At 40.7% G+C, this 16,752-nt stretch overlaps 1 protein-coding gene across 3 annotated transcripts in view; it reads right to left on the bottom strand.

The window, feature by feature from the left end:
* Window positions 1–16,752, bottom strand: part of SCUBE1 (signal peptide, CUB domain and EGF like domain containing 1) — a 192,804-nt gene that overhangs the window by 138,122 nt on the left and 37,930 nt on the right. For all 3 annotated transcript variants that reach the window (XM_038153802.1, XM_038153801.1, XM_038153800.1), the window contains exon 4: window positions 2,284–2,418. In XM_038153802.1, the coding sequence (XP_038009730.1) occupies window positions 2,284–2,418 (135 nt within the window). The remainder of the gene's footprint in view (window positions 1–2,283; window positions 2,419–16,752) is intronic.

Raw genomic sequence — 16,752 nt, 5'->3', positions numbered from 1 at the left:
TCTGTGACGGCACATGCATTTTACAGAGACAGAAATGCACCCATCCTGCAATGAATGGATCCTATTATGCACAAAGTCAACACACTTGCTAAAGGGCTTTGGCAAGTCAGTGCCTTTGTGTTTGGATTGCAGTGCTGGCTGTGTGGGGTGCCTTTGTCCACTCCAGCCCTGTTTACCAACAGAGGTACAGTCACAATGTAGCCCTAGCACCATTCTGGATAAATATGTTGATGTGTATTTTTTGTGTTCCAACAGCTTCTGTAGCAGCGCTTACAAGTGAGAGCTACGAACGTGAGTAAACACAGATATTAAAAAAGCCATTTGCTTTCTCATCATGCATGTTTACTGTTTGCAGTTCAGGCACCTCTGGCAAGTGAAAGAGATAATTTAATCTCAGTTCCTTCCTCCAGCATACCCACCTGATGTATTTCTGTTAGGGGATCATGACACTGCAGTGTAATGTTTGTTGTTATTGTAAATTGGCACTTTATTTTTGAGAAGCTGCAAATCATTTGTTCATAAAACACACTGCAATTCCCACTCAACTATTTGGTAGTTTGCTTGGTATTTTTCAGATCTAAAACAATTTTAAGATATTGCATCAAATTAAACATCCATGTCTTATATGACATTTTCTTTGTAAACAAGTTAACACAAATATATTTTCCATGCATATTTATTATATGCCCATAGCAGTCAGTGCTCAAATCCTCTCCCCTAGTCTTTCTGACAAACTAATAATCCCATTGCCATAAAAACACACCCTTTTCCTGCCATAAAACTATTCCTTAGAATAAACTTTTGCCTTTAGAATCTCATTTTTCGTTTTTTTCATTAGTTTCCATCTCAGATAACTAGATTATTTTTTTATTACAGCTGGGAATTTTTATAATGTACAAATTTAAATAATGATTGTAGCGCAGTACTCTGCAAGTGCTTTTCATTAAGCCTCCAGCTACTATTCCTTGCCCTGTTGGATATCTCTCTGTCAGGGTTACTTTATGGTGGACATAAATCTGGACAATTTAGGTTTAAAGAATGACTAAAAAACCTATTAGATAACAACCTCAAACATGCACTGGTTCATGTAGCTTAATTGCATATTCTCATCATAATCCAAATACTTAAAACTTAATAATCATGCTAAAAAGTGGACCTGTCCATAGTTATATATATTCCAAAGTCATATATATTCCATAGTTTCATGATTCCGAAAGTTAAAATCACTACTTGTCATTACAATTCTGTTTAAGCAGACATATGGTGCCAGAAACACATCTACATTTCTGAGATGCTGCATTGTAGCAAAACTACAATGTTTTGCTGTCTTATCAACAGAATGACTAAACTCACAGTCTATGTTCAAGTGTGATTTTCAGGTTAGTATTAGTCTCTTAAAATAGCTTAGAAACATTTCTGTGGCCTGTTGAAAATTACAGCACTGATGATCACCACTTTCACCTTGCTACTTTGTCATTCTGTATTACTTATTGGTAAATGAGTTTGCTAGGGTATCTTCCCACTGCTGCCAGGGTCACAGAAGCCTAAATGAACACTGAGAGAGTCCATTAATTGCAAAGATTTATGACTATGTTGTTTTCTCTTCTCCTTTTCCACTCAAACTTGTCTTCCATGTCTGACATCTATAGAAAAGGGAAGGCTGCTTATTCTAGTCCAAAACAGCAGGAAACAAGGATCACAGATCTTCAGGTATTCCTTGTTCTATTGCTAGTGCATAGGCGACAGAGAAACTGGTTTTTAATCCACCCAAGGACAGGGTACTGAACCAAAGAAAAATCCTGTGTCAGTATAGTATCAGCCACAATCAGTCTGCAATGAAATAATGAGCTACACGACTGGCAAAAACCCCTGCAAGCTGTGTAACTTAACAGAAGTAACAAGCTGCTCATTTGGATTTAAGATACCATGCTTTCTAATGTGAAACACAGGTGCACCAGTATCCAATAAATAGATTTTTAAGCTCTGGAAACTCAGAACCAGAAAGTTACTATTTGAAAATCTGTCTCTACCTACACAAAGAGTCTCCTGGGTGAACCAAATATAATTTGTGTGTCAAACCAAAAGCCTGTCTCTTTGTCTTATTTATGGCTCTGCTACAAGTTTGGCTAGCAGAGGAATGAATCAAATCCAACCAACCAGTAAAATGATTTTGGGAACTGTGGAGATTAAAAAACAAAAAACCCAACAAACACCAAACTGTTTCAGCTTTTCTGATAGAACATGATTATGCTAAAGAGCACATTTTACCCACTGAAAACTTACCAATGGAGCGATGAATGCAGGTGTGCTGGTTATCACTCAGAAAAAAACCCTCTTTACACTGACATTCGTAGCTGCCCATAGTATTTACACAAATCTGCTGGCACCCTCCATTGTTATCCAGACACTCATCAACATCTAGAAGACAGAAGGAAAAAGAAATTCAAGGTAATGCACAGATTCAGAATACAAATCTAGAAGAGTGAGGAACACACAAAAAGGCGCTCTGTAAATTAGGCTAATGAAGATTACTGAAATCAGTTAATGCAAATTAATCCCTCTAATTATTTTTCCTGTATCCTAGGGTTGAAGTTAACATGAAAAAAAATCAAAAACAAAACCCCAAACAGTGGGGAGAGGAATCTCCCTATGTCTTCATGTGTTCTGAGCTGCAAATTGATTTCCAATGCACAATGAACATGATCAACCTAAAAAGGCTGTGACCCCATCAGCCAAGTGTGCTGTTGCACTCTGTCATTCCCACTCCACTTGGAAAGACATACTTCAGGTCTACAGTAATTTCTAGCAGGGATAGCAGGCACACACAAAGGGCATTACTGGGTGAAAAGAGTTCTTTATAGAGTTCTGGTCTTGAACAAAACAGCATGCTTCAACTACTGGAGTCATAACCCCCTACTTTTGTCAGTTTGTTTAATGTTGTTTAGTGAAAAGAAGGCTTCCTACATCTAAGAGTTCCATGTCTGTATTGTCATTTTAATAGGCAAATATATAAAACCACAAAGGCAGCATTAGCTATTGGCTGTTTTGAGGGCCTAACCCCCATCACTTCTCTTTTGCATAACTGTTTTTAAGCTGTAGTGTTTAACAGACATCTATGCATCAGCATTGCCACTATTAGGTATCTGACTCGCATTCAACTTTGCAATTCTCCTATTTTGCTCATGAAAATGAGTCATATCTATTTTTTGCTTTTTTCTTGTCACCTGAAAATTCCATGCTTTCCTTTTTTACGAAGACTCTTCAGCCAGTTAAGTTATTTCACAGTATGTGCCAACGTGTCAGCAATGGAGTTGGTGGGTGCTTTGCTTTAATTTTATTTTTGAAAGAGGCAAAAAAACCATAACAAAGCTAAATGATCCTTAACACTCCAAACCTCAGAAGAGCTGGCATAGGTCCTGCAGAAATTAATTCCACCAGGACTGGCCACAGCACAGTAAGGTAAACCCAAGCTGCTCTTGCTGGTACTGTTGCAAGCAAGGCCAGCTCCAGGCAGCTCAATGCAGAGCTGGCTGTGAGCTCCAGCAGCTTGCTCAGCTATTGCTGTTTGTGTTGCCTTCATGTGACAGCAATTGTAGCCTTTCTCATAGAGAAAAAAGCTCGGGGGTAATTTAGAGCAGCACCCAGGGAAACCAGGCAGTCTCATTCTGTCTTGAGCTACAATGTAAGTGTGTAGACAGTCCTCCTTATTTTATTTACCAGGAAACGTTAAGTGCTATTGACTCAAATTTTCTGTATCAAAATCCCCCCTGCCCTCAGTTCTTACTGTTTTCCAGATGTGAACATTTTCACAACCCAATCAGAGATTTTGGGAGTGTGTAGGAAAAGGGAAAGTGGAGACTTTCCTTGCCTACTGATGCACAAGAACGAAAATAAATAAGGCATCTTGGTTAGACCCTTCCTCTGTCATTCAGCAGGTCTTGCTGCCCTATCAGTGCCAACTCAAACTTGCTCCTTCAGAACAGCAGCCTGGAATCTAGATTCTCCTTTTTGGAAAATTAGCTGAGCACTTACTGAAGGAAAGTCTCAGTTGGTACATGCACAACCCCCAAATTATGTTACAAAGTATGTGGTCTTCCCAGAGCTCTGTTTATGGTATCACAAAGTAACTCAAACAGTTGCCTTTCAACTCTCATGAATAATCTGAAACCAATGCAATGATTTGTAAACATTTTTTTCTCTCTTGATAGCAAATGCTAATCATTTACCATTTCCATAAAGAGATCAATTTACCACCAAGTCCCAAATCCATATGCTAGAATGAAATTATTATAATCAAAACTCTTTAAAAAGCTTTTGCTATGAGGAATTTCTTCCAATTGTGTTCAATTGCTACTCTCAAAATTATTTTAGCATGCATTTATGAAGGACTTGAAAAAAGCAAACAGCTGGGATCTAGGACTACTCTATACTATACATATGCCTTGCAATGGATCTTGGCCTGATGGTGCAGGGTTCACATGTTCTCAGGTCTCAGTCCTACTAGGGTTAGGCTTTTTGGACCACTTTGTATTACTGCAGTCGTAAAAGGCAGTATTGCTTACTATTCACCACACCAAACAATCTATTAAACTTGGATTGCCTGGAAAATATTTACTGAATTCTTCACTTGGTAAACTTTCTTTCCAATAAAGTCACTTTATGATCAACCTATCAGTTTATTAATAACCCAGTTGAGAGAACAGCATAAAATAGTCTTCTGAAGTTATGCAAGAGAACTCCAACGACTCCAAGAAGCTCAAGCTTTGGTAGATCTGGCAGAGTAATTCCTTAATGTCTCTGAATTTTTTCAAATCTCACAAATGAAATACCTGCCCAAGGGCCTATTTCTTTTTTTCATTGTGCAATCCTTATTCAGTGCACTTCAAGTTATCCACCTGAAAATGGAAACACTGGTAGTGCAACATGGATGAGACTGAATTTTGGACCAGATTTTCTAGAGATTAAGTTCCACATAAACACCAAAATAAGCAGTCAGATTTTCAGCAAAGTTTTTTTAAACTCCAATTTTGCTGGCTCTCTACAAACAGTCAAACATGGCTGTTCACTGTTTTGAAAAAACTGAGGGTAGATTCTCAGGAGCTTTAATTGGTGCCAACTCTGTGTGACAGTTTAAACCTGCACCCCAGGGCCTAACTCTAGAGATTTGAAAAAAGTCACTTATGGCATAAAAGTGACTCAAACACCTACTCTATGCCTCAGGTAAACTAATATTAAAAACTCTTAAATTTATTGAGCATGAATACAAAGCTTACTTGGTTTATTACTCTATTCTTAATAAAACAGAATTTTTCTCTTCTTTTAGACAGGTCTTCTTTCATAAACTTATACACAAAATCAGGTACCACTGATCATTCAGGAACAGATTGTCTCTCTGAGGATGGCAGCCTCAAGGTAGAAGGAGCCAGCCTCCATTCCTTAAAACTGATGTGTGGGAAGTCAAATCCATTTCCTAGCCTCCTTATATGACAAAAGTTTCAGCTTGGTTTCCCCACCTGACAGTGTGCTGGTTCCTAAAGTACAGTTTCCAGAGCTTACAGGAGAGCTGAGTCTCAAAACCCCACTGATGCAGGAAGATTTCAGCAAGTCTTTACAATCAAAACCCACAAAAGAATGTTAAATGATTCTCACCTGAGCTGAGCTCAGATGGTTATTCCACATGGCTACTCCAACCCTTATCCTCAAAAATAGGACAAAGAACTAGTAGAGTGTGAATACACATCCTTAAGCCATTCTCTGTAATGATCATCACAAAGAACTGTCTGGTGATTCTGTTTGCCAAAGACAACCACTGCTGGAAGCACCTAGAAATAGCTCAGTTTCCACAGCTCTTAGCTGCTCCTTACCAGCACAAATAAACAGCTCAGATGACAACCAGCACAAAAGCAAGAATTGCTTCTGCAGAATTTAGACCAGTGACAAACCTATGTTTGCAGGGAGAGGAGCCCCTGGACTTCAGAGTGGCCAGTCCTCATCAAGGACAACCAGGACCAGGGCAAGAGCCAGCTCAGGGAAAGGCTGGGAAAGAAGAAGGATCTTTCAACAAAGAGATAATGGCTGCATAAATGCATACATATATAGCTATATCTAAAATGCATACATATATAGCTATATCTATATCTCTATATCAGAAGCATTATGCAAATGAATGCAGATTTCAATTTGCATAAGACCTCTAGCTTTTTGGCCCACTGCCTCCATATAATCAAACTCATGTTCTATACTTTTTTAAGATGAGATCCTCTGGAGAGTGGTAGTGTGGAACAGTATCAAAGGGTAGGAAACATTACAGTTGATAAAGATGAATATTTTATGTATTAAATAAACAAATGTTTTCAGTTTCTCATTTAATTTAACTGATGAATTTTTCAAATTAACTTCACTGGTGTTTCACCCTGATCTGGCACAGAGCTTCCTGCAGTGTTTGGCCCAAAGAAGCTCTTCCAGCAGAGTGTCCTCTTTGGATCAAACATGATATGGAGGGAGAAAGGTCTGCTAAGGGTACCTGAAACCAAAACCACCAGCAGGAAGACACAAAAGTGGAAACACACACAGAGACAATGCCAGAAACAGTATGTCCACGGTTTTCTTCCTCCCCGATCTTCTCTTCCTTCTGACATTTCTCTTTTGTGTCAGCATTTTCATGAACACTTAAGATCCTCAGAAATCCAAGTCTTCAAAATCACCAAAGCATTTGGGAAACATTAAAATGTACACTAAATTGTACACAGTAATATGTACTTGCTGTCGCACCAAGACTTCTAAAAAACAGGATTTTGACTCATGATCTAGGGAGCTGATCCTGCTATTTTTTCCTTTAAGCTACTCTTAGAAACTTTTGGAAGGTATCTCTAAGATGCCTATTTTACCAGTGCAGAACATCATGACAGAGAGATGAAGAACTGATAGCAATACTGCAGACTTTTCTCAAATGTTAGCAACAAAACACCACTTAGGATATTTTGCATTTGTAAGGGAAAAGATTAGCAACCACAGGCTTGGAAAATATAAGTGCCTGATTCTGGAATTTTAAAACCATTATATTCTGAATATTTCTAGTCAGAAAGCTGGCTGAAAGTCTAATTAAATTTTTTAAAAAGCACAGCGTTTGATTTACTACAGTCATAATTATACCAAAACCACATCTAGCCCAGCATCTTTGACACTGTCCTTGTAGCTGATACTCAGGAGAAGACTGTAAAGATGGGACAAAACCATTGCAGACATGTTCTCGCAGGTTTCATCCATCACACACCTATCAACTCTCCTAAATCACTTCCTAGACAAGTGTCCTGCTGGATCTTTCCTGTGTGGATTTCTCTAATCTCCAATGAGCTCAACATGATGGGGCAATTACTTCTGCAATTCAATTATAATAAAATTAAATCTCATAAGTTTTATAAAAATGACATACTTTTGTTTATTTCTAAAATGCTGCTTCATAGTCTGGATAAATATCCTTGGATTCCATTATGGTGAGAAAGAGTAAATTTCATTCACTACTTGCTTTTTCTGCATTTTTCTTCATCTTACAAATCCCCCTTAGCCTCGCACTGTCTCGCTCATCTATTCTGAACCCTGAAGCACAGCAATACACAAATAAGATAATCACAGAAACAATTCAAATTACTTCAGTATATCATGTTTAAAACAAAATGTGTTCATTTCTGTGAGTTAACCTTTAATGACAGCAGCATTTGGAACACACTCTTCTCACTTCTCTAATCCTCCAAGTACCGTGATGCTCTGTTGGAGTGGGTGTCTTGGAAGATGGGATCTCAAGATACCCATGTAAGCCCAAAGAGCAAATCTGGCATGTAGGAGTGGTATCAGATCAGAGGCTGCAGGCAGGTCCTCCTGCTGGAATGCTCCTACAAGCAGCGACGTGCTGTGAAGGTAGGGAGGGTGATCCCATGCAGCAGCTGAGGGGGCCATGGAAACAAGAATCACTGCTAATTGGAAGTGTTGCCAAACCATCTTCCTTAGATTGACTTCATATGAGCACGCAGGGAGAAATATTAGAGACAAGAGGCATTGCTATCTATGTACACAGCATTTGTATCTCCAGCAGATCTGATATCAGACTTCATCAAAAATTTAAAAGCTGGGCCTAAATTCTCTGTTATTTGCACATAAGCTAGATTCTACTTTTTGTCCCCTCCTTTCAGAAACTGAAAAATCTGTTGAAGAAAAGGAGAAAGAGCACCTCAGCCTTGAATTTAATGCTTCATAAACTCCTACAGTTGCAAAAACACTCACTAGAGCCCTTGATAAGAAAAGATGCTCTTGCAGAAGATGGATCCTACAATAGTCAATGTTTACTGAACTAGACATGAAAAACATCCCCCAAACCAACAAAAAGTGTGAAAAACTACCTTTCCCCAAGAAATAAAGCACATTTTACAAATGGGAAACATAAAGAAACAATGACAAGAATGGTCTTGGGTGATGAATAATACAATCATTCTAAAGTAATTGATTAATTCATTGGTCCCTAGAACCACTCTTTTAATATGTACAAGGATAGAACACTTAAATTGGTGACTGTGATCTGTCCTGGAAAATTCAGTCTTTTAATGGGTTACAATCACCTATCCACTCCCACTCAGCACCCACTGACTGGGCTTCTTGTTTGCCTGCACAACTTGGAAAGGATGCTTCAAATCTTTTCTGCAGGTTTTTTCTGACACACAGTGGAATGTCTTAAATTTCACAGTAGGCAAACATGGTGTAAATGCAGCTGCAAGAGACTTCTTTGCTCTGTACAGCCCAGGAAACACACATGTAACTCCCAGTTTAACTGTGCTGCATGTGATTGCTGCCTACTTGCTGAGCTGAAGGTAACAGCCCCATGGATATTGTGTGGATGTTGCATCAAGTTCAACTCTCTTGATGTCGTTTGTCCTTTCTTAACCAACTGGGCACCATTCTCTCTGTCCTCTTAAGAAACCAAAACTCTTTTCACAGCATTTCCAAAATAAACATCCAAGTCCCTGAATGTGACAATTGTAGCTTCTATGCTTTCACAGGTGGCCTCCTGACAACAGTGCCTAAACTCAACAAAGTTCCTGCTCAATTATTTTTTCATGTTATCCACTCTTTTGATTCAGGCTTTAAGACAATTGTGTGTGAATTTGATCACAACTCTTTTCATCTGTGCCACTGTCCAGGGAATGCCAGCAGCCTCCAGCTAGGCATGAAGCTCTTTTGTGAGGCACAGACATCGACAGCCCCATTAGTATAAGTTGCAGTTCCCACTGACATCTAGTTATATATAGGTACTCCAAGTGGCAAATGCTGGATTAACATTACTCCATAAACTAGTGGAGGGAAGCTAATTACAGATACAAACAAGCAGTAGTCCAGATCAATTGAAAGAAAAATTTGAGCTAAGTTACGTAAATTATTTAGTCTATTATCATAATGCCCCTTTATCTTTTTCCTCAGCATCATTAACTGCTGCAGGCTGAACTGAACTATCCTTCTTCCAGGATAATTACTGCTTATACCTGCTTCCTTTTGCATTTACTTATAGACTCTATCAAGATTAGAAAAATCTGGTTTGGCTTAACTCAAATCTGCTTGCTGTTGCTCTTGTTGTATTGTTATTAATTGTTGCTGTTCGTTTGGGGGACGGCCGGGGGGCCTCCTAAGCTGTATCTTTGCTGGTAGCAGCAGGCAGGCAAGGAGACTCTACACGGCATCTGAGGGTGTTAATTAGATGAGGGTTTATTGGGGGTCCCACCCCTAGGAGCAGCATGGTTTCTGAGGGAGAAGGGGAGGAAGGGGAAGGGAGGGGGAGGGAGGGAGAGCCTAGGGAGAAAAGGGCCAAGAGGAGCTCTCGTCTCCCTCGCACAGCTTAACAGGGAGATTCAAAGTGGGCGCGGAAAAAGACTTGGGCCAATGGGATTACAGACACATGACACTGCAGGGGAGGATGACAGGCCTGGAATAAACCGTACATTTTCGAGGGGTGAGACAGAGCATACCATTTAACTAAAATGTAACACTACAATTAATGTTTCAATAATGAAAAAAAGATTTTTTTCTTTTGGATTAAACAAACCATGAAACTTGACATGGAAAGTGAGACAGTATCTCTGTCTCAAGTTGGTAAGATTTTCCAGTTCTATAGCACATGAAATACTTCCTTCCTGAGCTCTAGTAATAAAAGCCTAGAAAATGGCTAGATTAAAGATTTTCATTGTTATCTGTCAGTAACACAGTTAGAGGCCTCTCTAAAGTCAGATGAATGATTTTAACCTCAACACTGCAGCACTCACTAGGCTATGAAGTCATTCTCACGCTTTATATGTACAATACTTGAGGTCCATGAAAAGTGGAAGAAATGGGAGAGTATCAAGCACAACTTTTGATTCAGTGAAATGAGAACTATAGCAGGAGTAGAAAAAGATTGGCTTATTCAGGTGAATTGGCTTAGTCAGACACTTACCTACTCATTAAACTTTTGGGGAATAGAAAAGTGCTGAAATCCTTCCTGTAGGTCATATAAAAAAATTACATTTTCCTAAAAGTATCTCCATTGGTGAAAACTGTTTTATAAACACAGCCTCAGTTTCTGAATAGTTTCAGAGAATAAATGCTCCCTTTGGCACAAAATGTTTGGGCAAATGGCCATTTTTGCCACCTGGGAAATGAGTTCAGCATTTCCATTCTCCTAAACATGAGCAACACAAACCCCAGTATTTAGAACAAATATGTTCTTTGATTTCTCTGGATAGAAATACATGGAACATATTTAAGATCTTACAGCAAATAGTCTTTTTTTTTTTTAATATGAAATGGCAACACTAGCTTACAACTCAACTCAGCTGTTCTATATCACACAGTACAAAGCTGGACTGGTTGGTTGGGGTTTTCTTGACTACCTGGGTTTAAGAAAACAGTTGGACATCTCTGCACCAGCTAAGCAGCAGCCACCCATTAGAACATGTAAGCTGCAGTAAGCAACTCAACAGATGGACACATCAGCCACACTCACCTCTTATAAAGAGAGAACAACATTGCTCTGAGCTGGGAATTACCAATGAAAACCAACAGCAGTCAAAAAACCTGACTTCAGGAACATCATATTTATGTAGAGAAGGCAAGAATTAATAAGTTTGGAGCTGGCTCGGTAGTGTACAGCCAACACAAAGAACCCAAAATAAATCAAAACAAACAACTAACTACCTTAACTCCACCCTCCCTGTAAAATTCACCAGACCTGCATATTCTTTCTGCCAGCACTTGGGAACACGTAAATGGATTTCTCTAACAGCTATATAACACCCTGCAATTTTTAAAGGAAAAACCCTAAGAATTCTTACTTAAGTGTACACTGGAGATCATCCAACCTCTCTGCTCAGGCAGGGTCATCCTCGAGCATATTACTCAGGATTGTGTCTGCATGGCTTTTGAGGGTCTTCCATGGAAGGAGACTCCACATCCTCTCTGGGCTGCCAGCACTCAGTTGCCTGCACGGTAAAGAAGTTTCTCCTGATGTTCCTCATGGAACACTTCCTGTGTTTCAGTTTCTGCCCGTTGCCTCTCATCCTGCTGTTTGGCATCACTGAGAAGAACCTGGCTCCCATCTCTTGTCAGGACACCCTCCTCTCTCAGCCTCTCTTCATACAAGAGATTTCTAGTTCCCTAATCATCTCCACAGCTCTCTGCTGGACCCAATCCAAAAGATTCCTGCACATAAATTAATCTGTAAATTACAGGAACAATGCAGAGCTTTCTACAGGTATTCCACGGAAAGCCTTCTTACCTTTTACTCTGAGACACCTAATATTGGTCGTACAGAACCTTAAATCAGAGGGAAAACTATTTGCATGTTAAGGCAAATGGACTGACCATCTACTAACAAATTCTGCAACTTGAAAGCCCTGAGGTCCCACTCAAACATGCAGTCTGTGTGAAATGATGAAGTGGACACTTGCTAGAATCTACTCAAAGAGAAACTCAGTCCTTGCCTGAGGTATTAATGTCATTTCAGAGCACAAGAATGAGTACTCACATTCTTTCAATGTGCAGTCATTAACAGCCTGAGCCTGTGGTCCACTCAGGTTTTATAGACTGGAGGAGATCTTCAACTTATTTTTAACTTTAAAACCAAGTCTCTTAGACTTCCCTAACATGTTCATATAGGAAGTTTCAGAGTTTTTTTGTAAGTACTGAACAGCATTTGGTGACACATAGCCACTCTCAGGCCTATTTAAGAAAGCACTGCAGTTGTACGGGCAGCAAGATACCATGATTTGTACCTGCTGTGCACATAAAAGTTTTGATGCACTAGGACCAGAGTGCTTAGCATCTTATCTAACAAGTCCTACATGACTGGTCACACAATACAAATCCAATTCCCCTAAATCCTTAGCTGGGTCCAGAACCCTTTCATTCCTCTCATACTCATAATTTTTATGGAATTTCTGATTAATTTCAGAAGAAGTTTCTTAATTATGCCTTCAAAAGAAACAACACAAATAATTAAATAGTTTCTCTACTTTTCCAAACATTATTGCTCCAAACTATGGCACAATGTGGATATTTATTTATATCACAAAATATATTTTCATTACAGAAACACAGAACAGATAGGGTTGGCAGGAATCCCAGGAGATCATCTAGCCCAATACCCCTGCTGAAGCAGGGGCACCTGGAGCAGGTTACACAGGATTGTGTCCAGGAAGGTTTTAAATCTCTCCAGAGAAGGAGACTCCACAGCCTCTCTGGGAAGCCAGTTCCAGTGCTCCGTCACTCTCACAGTAAAGAAGTTTTTCCTCATATTCAAAAGGAGACTTCATGTGTTTCAGTTTGCACCCCTTGTCCCTGAAGATATTTGTGTGCATTTTTAAGATCCTCTCTCAGTCATGTTTTCCACCATTTGGTTCCTCACATGAGAGATGCTCCAGTCCCCTCATCATCTATACAGCCCTTTGCTGGCCCCACTTCAGGAGCTCCATGTCCCTCCTCTCCAGATGAGCTCAGAGCTGGACACAGCTCTCCAGATGTGCCTCAAGGGCTAGGCAGAAGGGTGTAGGATGACTCCCTGAGCTGCTGGCAATGCTCTTCCTGATGGTCCCCAGGATTCCACTGAGCTGGTTGCCCTCAGGACACTGCTGGTTTGGGAACTGGTTTTCACTGTTCACCAGGACCCCCAGGTCCTTCTCCTCAGAGCTGCTCTCCAGCAGATCACCCCAGCCTGTCCTGGTATCTGGGCTTGTTTCTGCCCAGGTGAAGGACCCTGCCCTTGCCTTCGTTGAACTTTGTTGGATTCCTCTCTGCCCAGCTCCCCAGCCTGCCTGGGTCTCACAGAACAATGGCACCTTCTGGTGTACCAGGACACTCCTTACTGTTTTGTATCATCTGCAAATGGGCTGATGCATCTCCCCCTTCACCCAGGGCCTGATGAGTAAGAGGAACAATACTGGAGCCAGTCCTGACCCCTGGGGACACCACTGGGTACAGGCCTCCAACCAGACCCTGCACTGCTGCTCTGCTGTTCAGGCAGTTCTCAAAGCACCTCACTGCCCACTCAGCCAACCTGCACTCCCTGAGCTCACCCACAAGGATCTTGTGGGGGACAGTGTCAAAAGCTTTTGTGAAGTCAAGGCAGAGAACATCCACTGCTCTCCCTCATCCCCAGCCCATTGTTCCATCACAGCAGGCTATCCAACTAGTCAAGTGTGATTTCCTTTTGGAGAATGCGTGATGTAAACAAAGGGATCACCCTCAGCAGCTTTGCAGATGACACCAAGCTGAGGGTGCAGTGACAATCCAAAGGGACCTGGACAAGCTCGAGCTGTGGCCCATGCAAATCTCATAAAGTTTAACCAGAACAAGTGCTGGTGTTGCCCCTGTCTTGGGCACATCCCCGTGTGTGATGGATCCAGGCAGGGGATGAGCAGAGGGAGGAGCCCTAGCAGAAGGACTTGGGGGTGCTGTGGGTGAGAGCTGGCCCTGCCCCAACCCAGAACCCTCCTGTGCTAGGCTGCAACCAGAGCCCCAGGGCAGCAGGGCAGGGGGGATTCTGCCCCTCTGCCCCGCTCTGCTGAACCCACCCTGCAGGGCTGCATCCAGCCCTGGGCCCAGCACAGGAAGGACAGGGAGCTGCTGGAGCCAGGCCAGAGCAAGGACACCAATGGGATCAGAGGGATGGAGCAGCTCTTCTGGGAGGAAAGGCTGAGGGAATTGGGATTGTTCAGCCTGGAGAAGAGAAGGATCCAGGAAAAACTCATTGTGGCCTTCCAGCGCCTGAAGTGAGCCTACAAGAAAGGAAGAGAGGGGCTTTTTACAAGTACATGCAGTGACAGGACAAGGGAAAATGACTTTAAGCTAAAGGAGGGTAGATTTAGATTTGAAATTAGGAAGGAACTCTTCCCTGTGAGGGTGGTGAGGCCCTGGCACAAGTTGCCTAGAGAAGCTGTGGCTGCCTAATCCCTGGCAGTGTCCAAGGCCAGGTTGGACAGGGCTAGGAGCAACCTGGGATAGTGGAAGCTGTCCCTGTCCCTGTCCCGGCAGGCAGTGGAACTGAATGATCTTGAGGGTCCCTTCCAACCCAAACCATCCTGTGATTTTATGATTTTTTTTTTCCTCCACATGCTCAGAGATAACGTCCAGGATGAGCCGTTCCATCACCCTTCCAGGAATGGTGAGGCTGACTGACCTGTAGTTTCCTGGATCTTCCTTCTTGCCCTTTTTGAAGACTTGAGTGAATTGTTTCTAATAATTTCTTTCCATATCTCATAAAGCCTCTTAATCATAAATTTTGCTTTAATCTCAAACATTGCAAATTCTCTAAACAATCATTCTTGTAAAAGTATGTCCAGTGAATTTTGAATGAGTAATTATTATTATTTTCATGTTAGCTACAGTCATCAAAAAAATCATATTAAAACATGCTGCCATCAACTAGCCCATGTTACCTTCCTGCTTCTTTTTTATGCAAAACTACCTCTTACAGTCTGATCCAAGTCCAGTAAGAAACAGGGAATATTTTGAGATGCTTGAAAAGGAATTGGACTGAAGTCTGCAGAAGGTAATAAAAGCAGTAAAAACAAGCCTCTACCTTAGTCTTGTAGTTTGATCAATACTTTCAAGTTTGCACACTGCACATTGAAGTCAAAAGAATAATGTAAAGATGCAGAAATACATGAAGAGTGTTAGACAGCAAAGGCAAGGCATTATGGAAATCCGAGACCCTAAAATCTACTTAGCAAGAAATTCCCTACCAACCTTTCATCTAGAACTCATTCCTCCTGGAAAAGAGTTAGGTCTCATTTTCTAATACAGTCAGCAACTATGTAGCAGATGTTCTTCATGATGGCTATTTCTTGACTGTATAAATCATATTGTTTATCATAAATCAACACTGCCAAGTTCTGACTGCATTCTAAGCATAGCTCGACAGTGACTCTTTGAAATCAGGGATCTGATGACTTCTTTGTCTGATGTCTTTTTGTAATCCATATGAATTCAGTGTTTCAACTGGACCTATGTAATTTCTAGACTGAAAAAGGCACCATTCCATTAGGGAGGACTTGAATGCCATACACACCTGACACACTCATTGGAGGCTGGAATCCGGCACCCTCAGGTGAACACACATTCTCCTTTTGTTTAAGTAAGCACTAAACAGATGCAGCTCCCAAACCTTTGATAAATTCAACGTATTTTGTAGTTTTTCCATTAAGGTATACATAATATAGGCCGCACCGGCTCAGAAATTTGCTATTATGAGAAAGTTAAAATGAATTAACAAAAGACACAAAACTAACACAAATGAGGTAAAGCAGCAAGGATGCAGTATCTCTGAGCTTGTTGAGCCAAGACATTATCTACAGCCATATCAGACTAACTAAGAGCATCCATATGGGATTTAACTAATACATATTAGCTTCACACTGTAAGCTGCTTATTCTTTACTTTCCTGAGTGTTCCAAGTAGAGAAATCTTTGCTGTGATTGATTACCTCCTCCAGGGAGTAAGTACTTGAAAAAAAGAAGAAAAAGGCTCAGACCTTCAGAAGAAGACTTGCAGGAACAAGAGACTGAGATTGATGCTGCTGTCACACAGCTCCCAGTTTCCTAATTTATTATGACAGTCTGAGAATCTAACTTCATAGCTGACAGACACCAAGATTTATTCTACACTTTTGATTATTTCCCCATACCTAACAAAAACCTTTGGTCTATGCTAATTTATACTCCCACTTGTTTTGGTACTTGTCAGATCACATTGGCTTAAGAAAGCAAACATACAGCAAATTAACATGTAAAGAAAGTTATATCCCATTTGAACTCGAAAGATTAATGTGGGGTGACCAAACATTACAGTACTTTTAAATGGGAAAACTTTATACAGAAATAGAAAAAGCAAGATCAGGAAAGCAGAGTGTTGAGATCCCAGCTTCAGAGAGGGCTGGATACCAAAGACCTTTCCATTAATCACCAAAAGAATTCCAGATTTTTACTGGATGTTGAAAGATCATCAGAACTAAGATGTTATAATCCCATCTTGAAAGAGAGATTTAATTTAGTTTGCTGACTGCCTGCTACCACTTGGCACCATGGAGATTTTCATGAGATGCAAAGTAACAGAAGTAAACCCATGTATACAGAAGTTGCATGTAAACATCTAATAGAGAATTGTCTCTACAACATTTACATCCCAGCTATCCATATTTTCTCAGCACCTACTCATCAGTCAGCACAAACTACTATTTGTTCT

This window comes from Motacilla alba, chromosome 1A (assembly GCF_015832195.1).
Source record: "Motacilla alba alba isolate MOTALB_02 chromosome 1A, Motacilla_alba_V1.0_pri, whole genome shotgun sequence".
Taxonomy (NCBI): Eukaryota; Metazoa; Chordata; class Aves; order Passeriformes; family Motacillidae; genus Motacilla; species Motacilla alba.
Note: the sequence above shows the minus strand (reverse complement) of the source record. Positions and strands in the feature narration are given on the sequence as shown.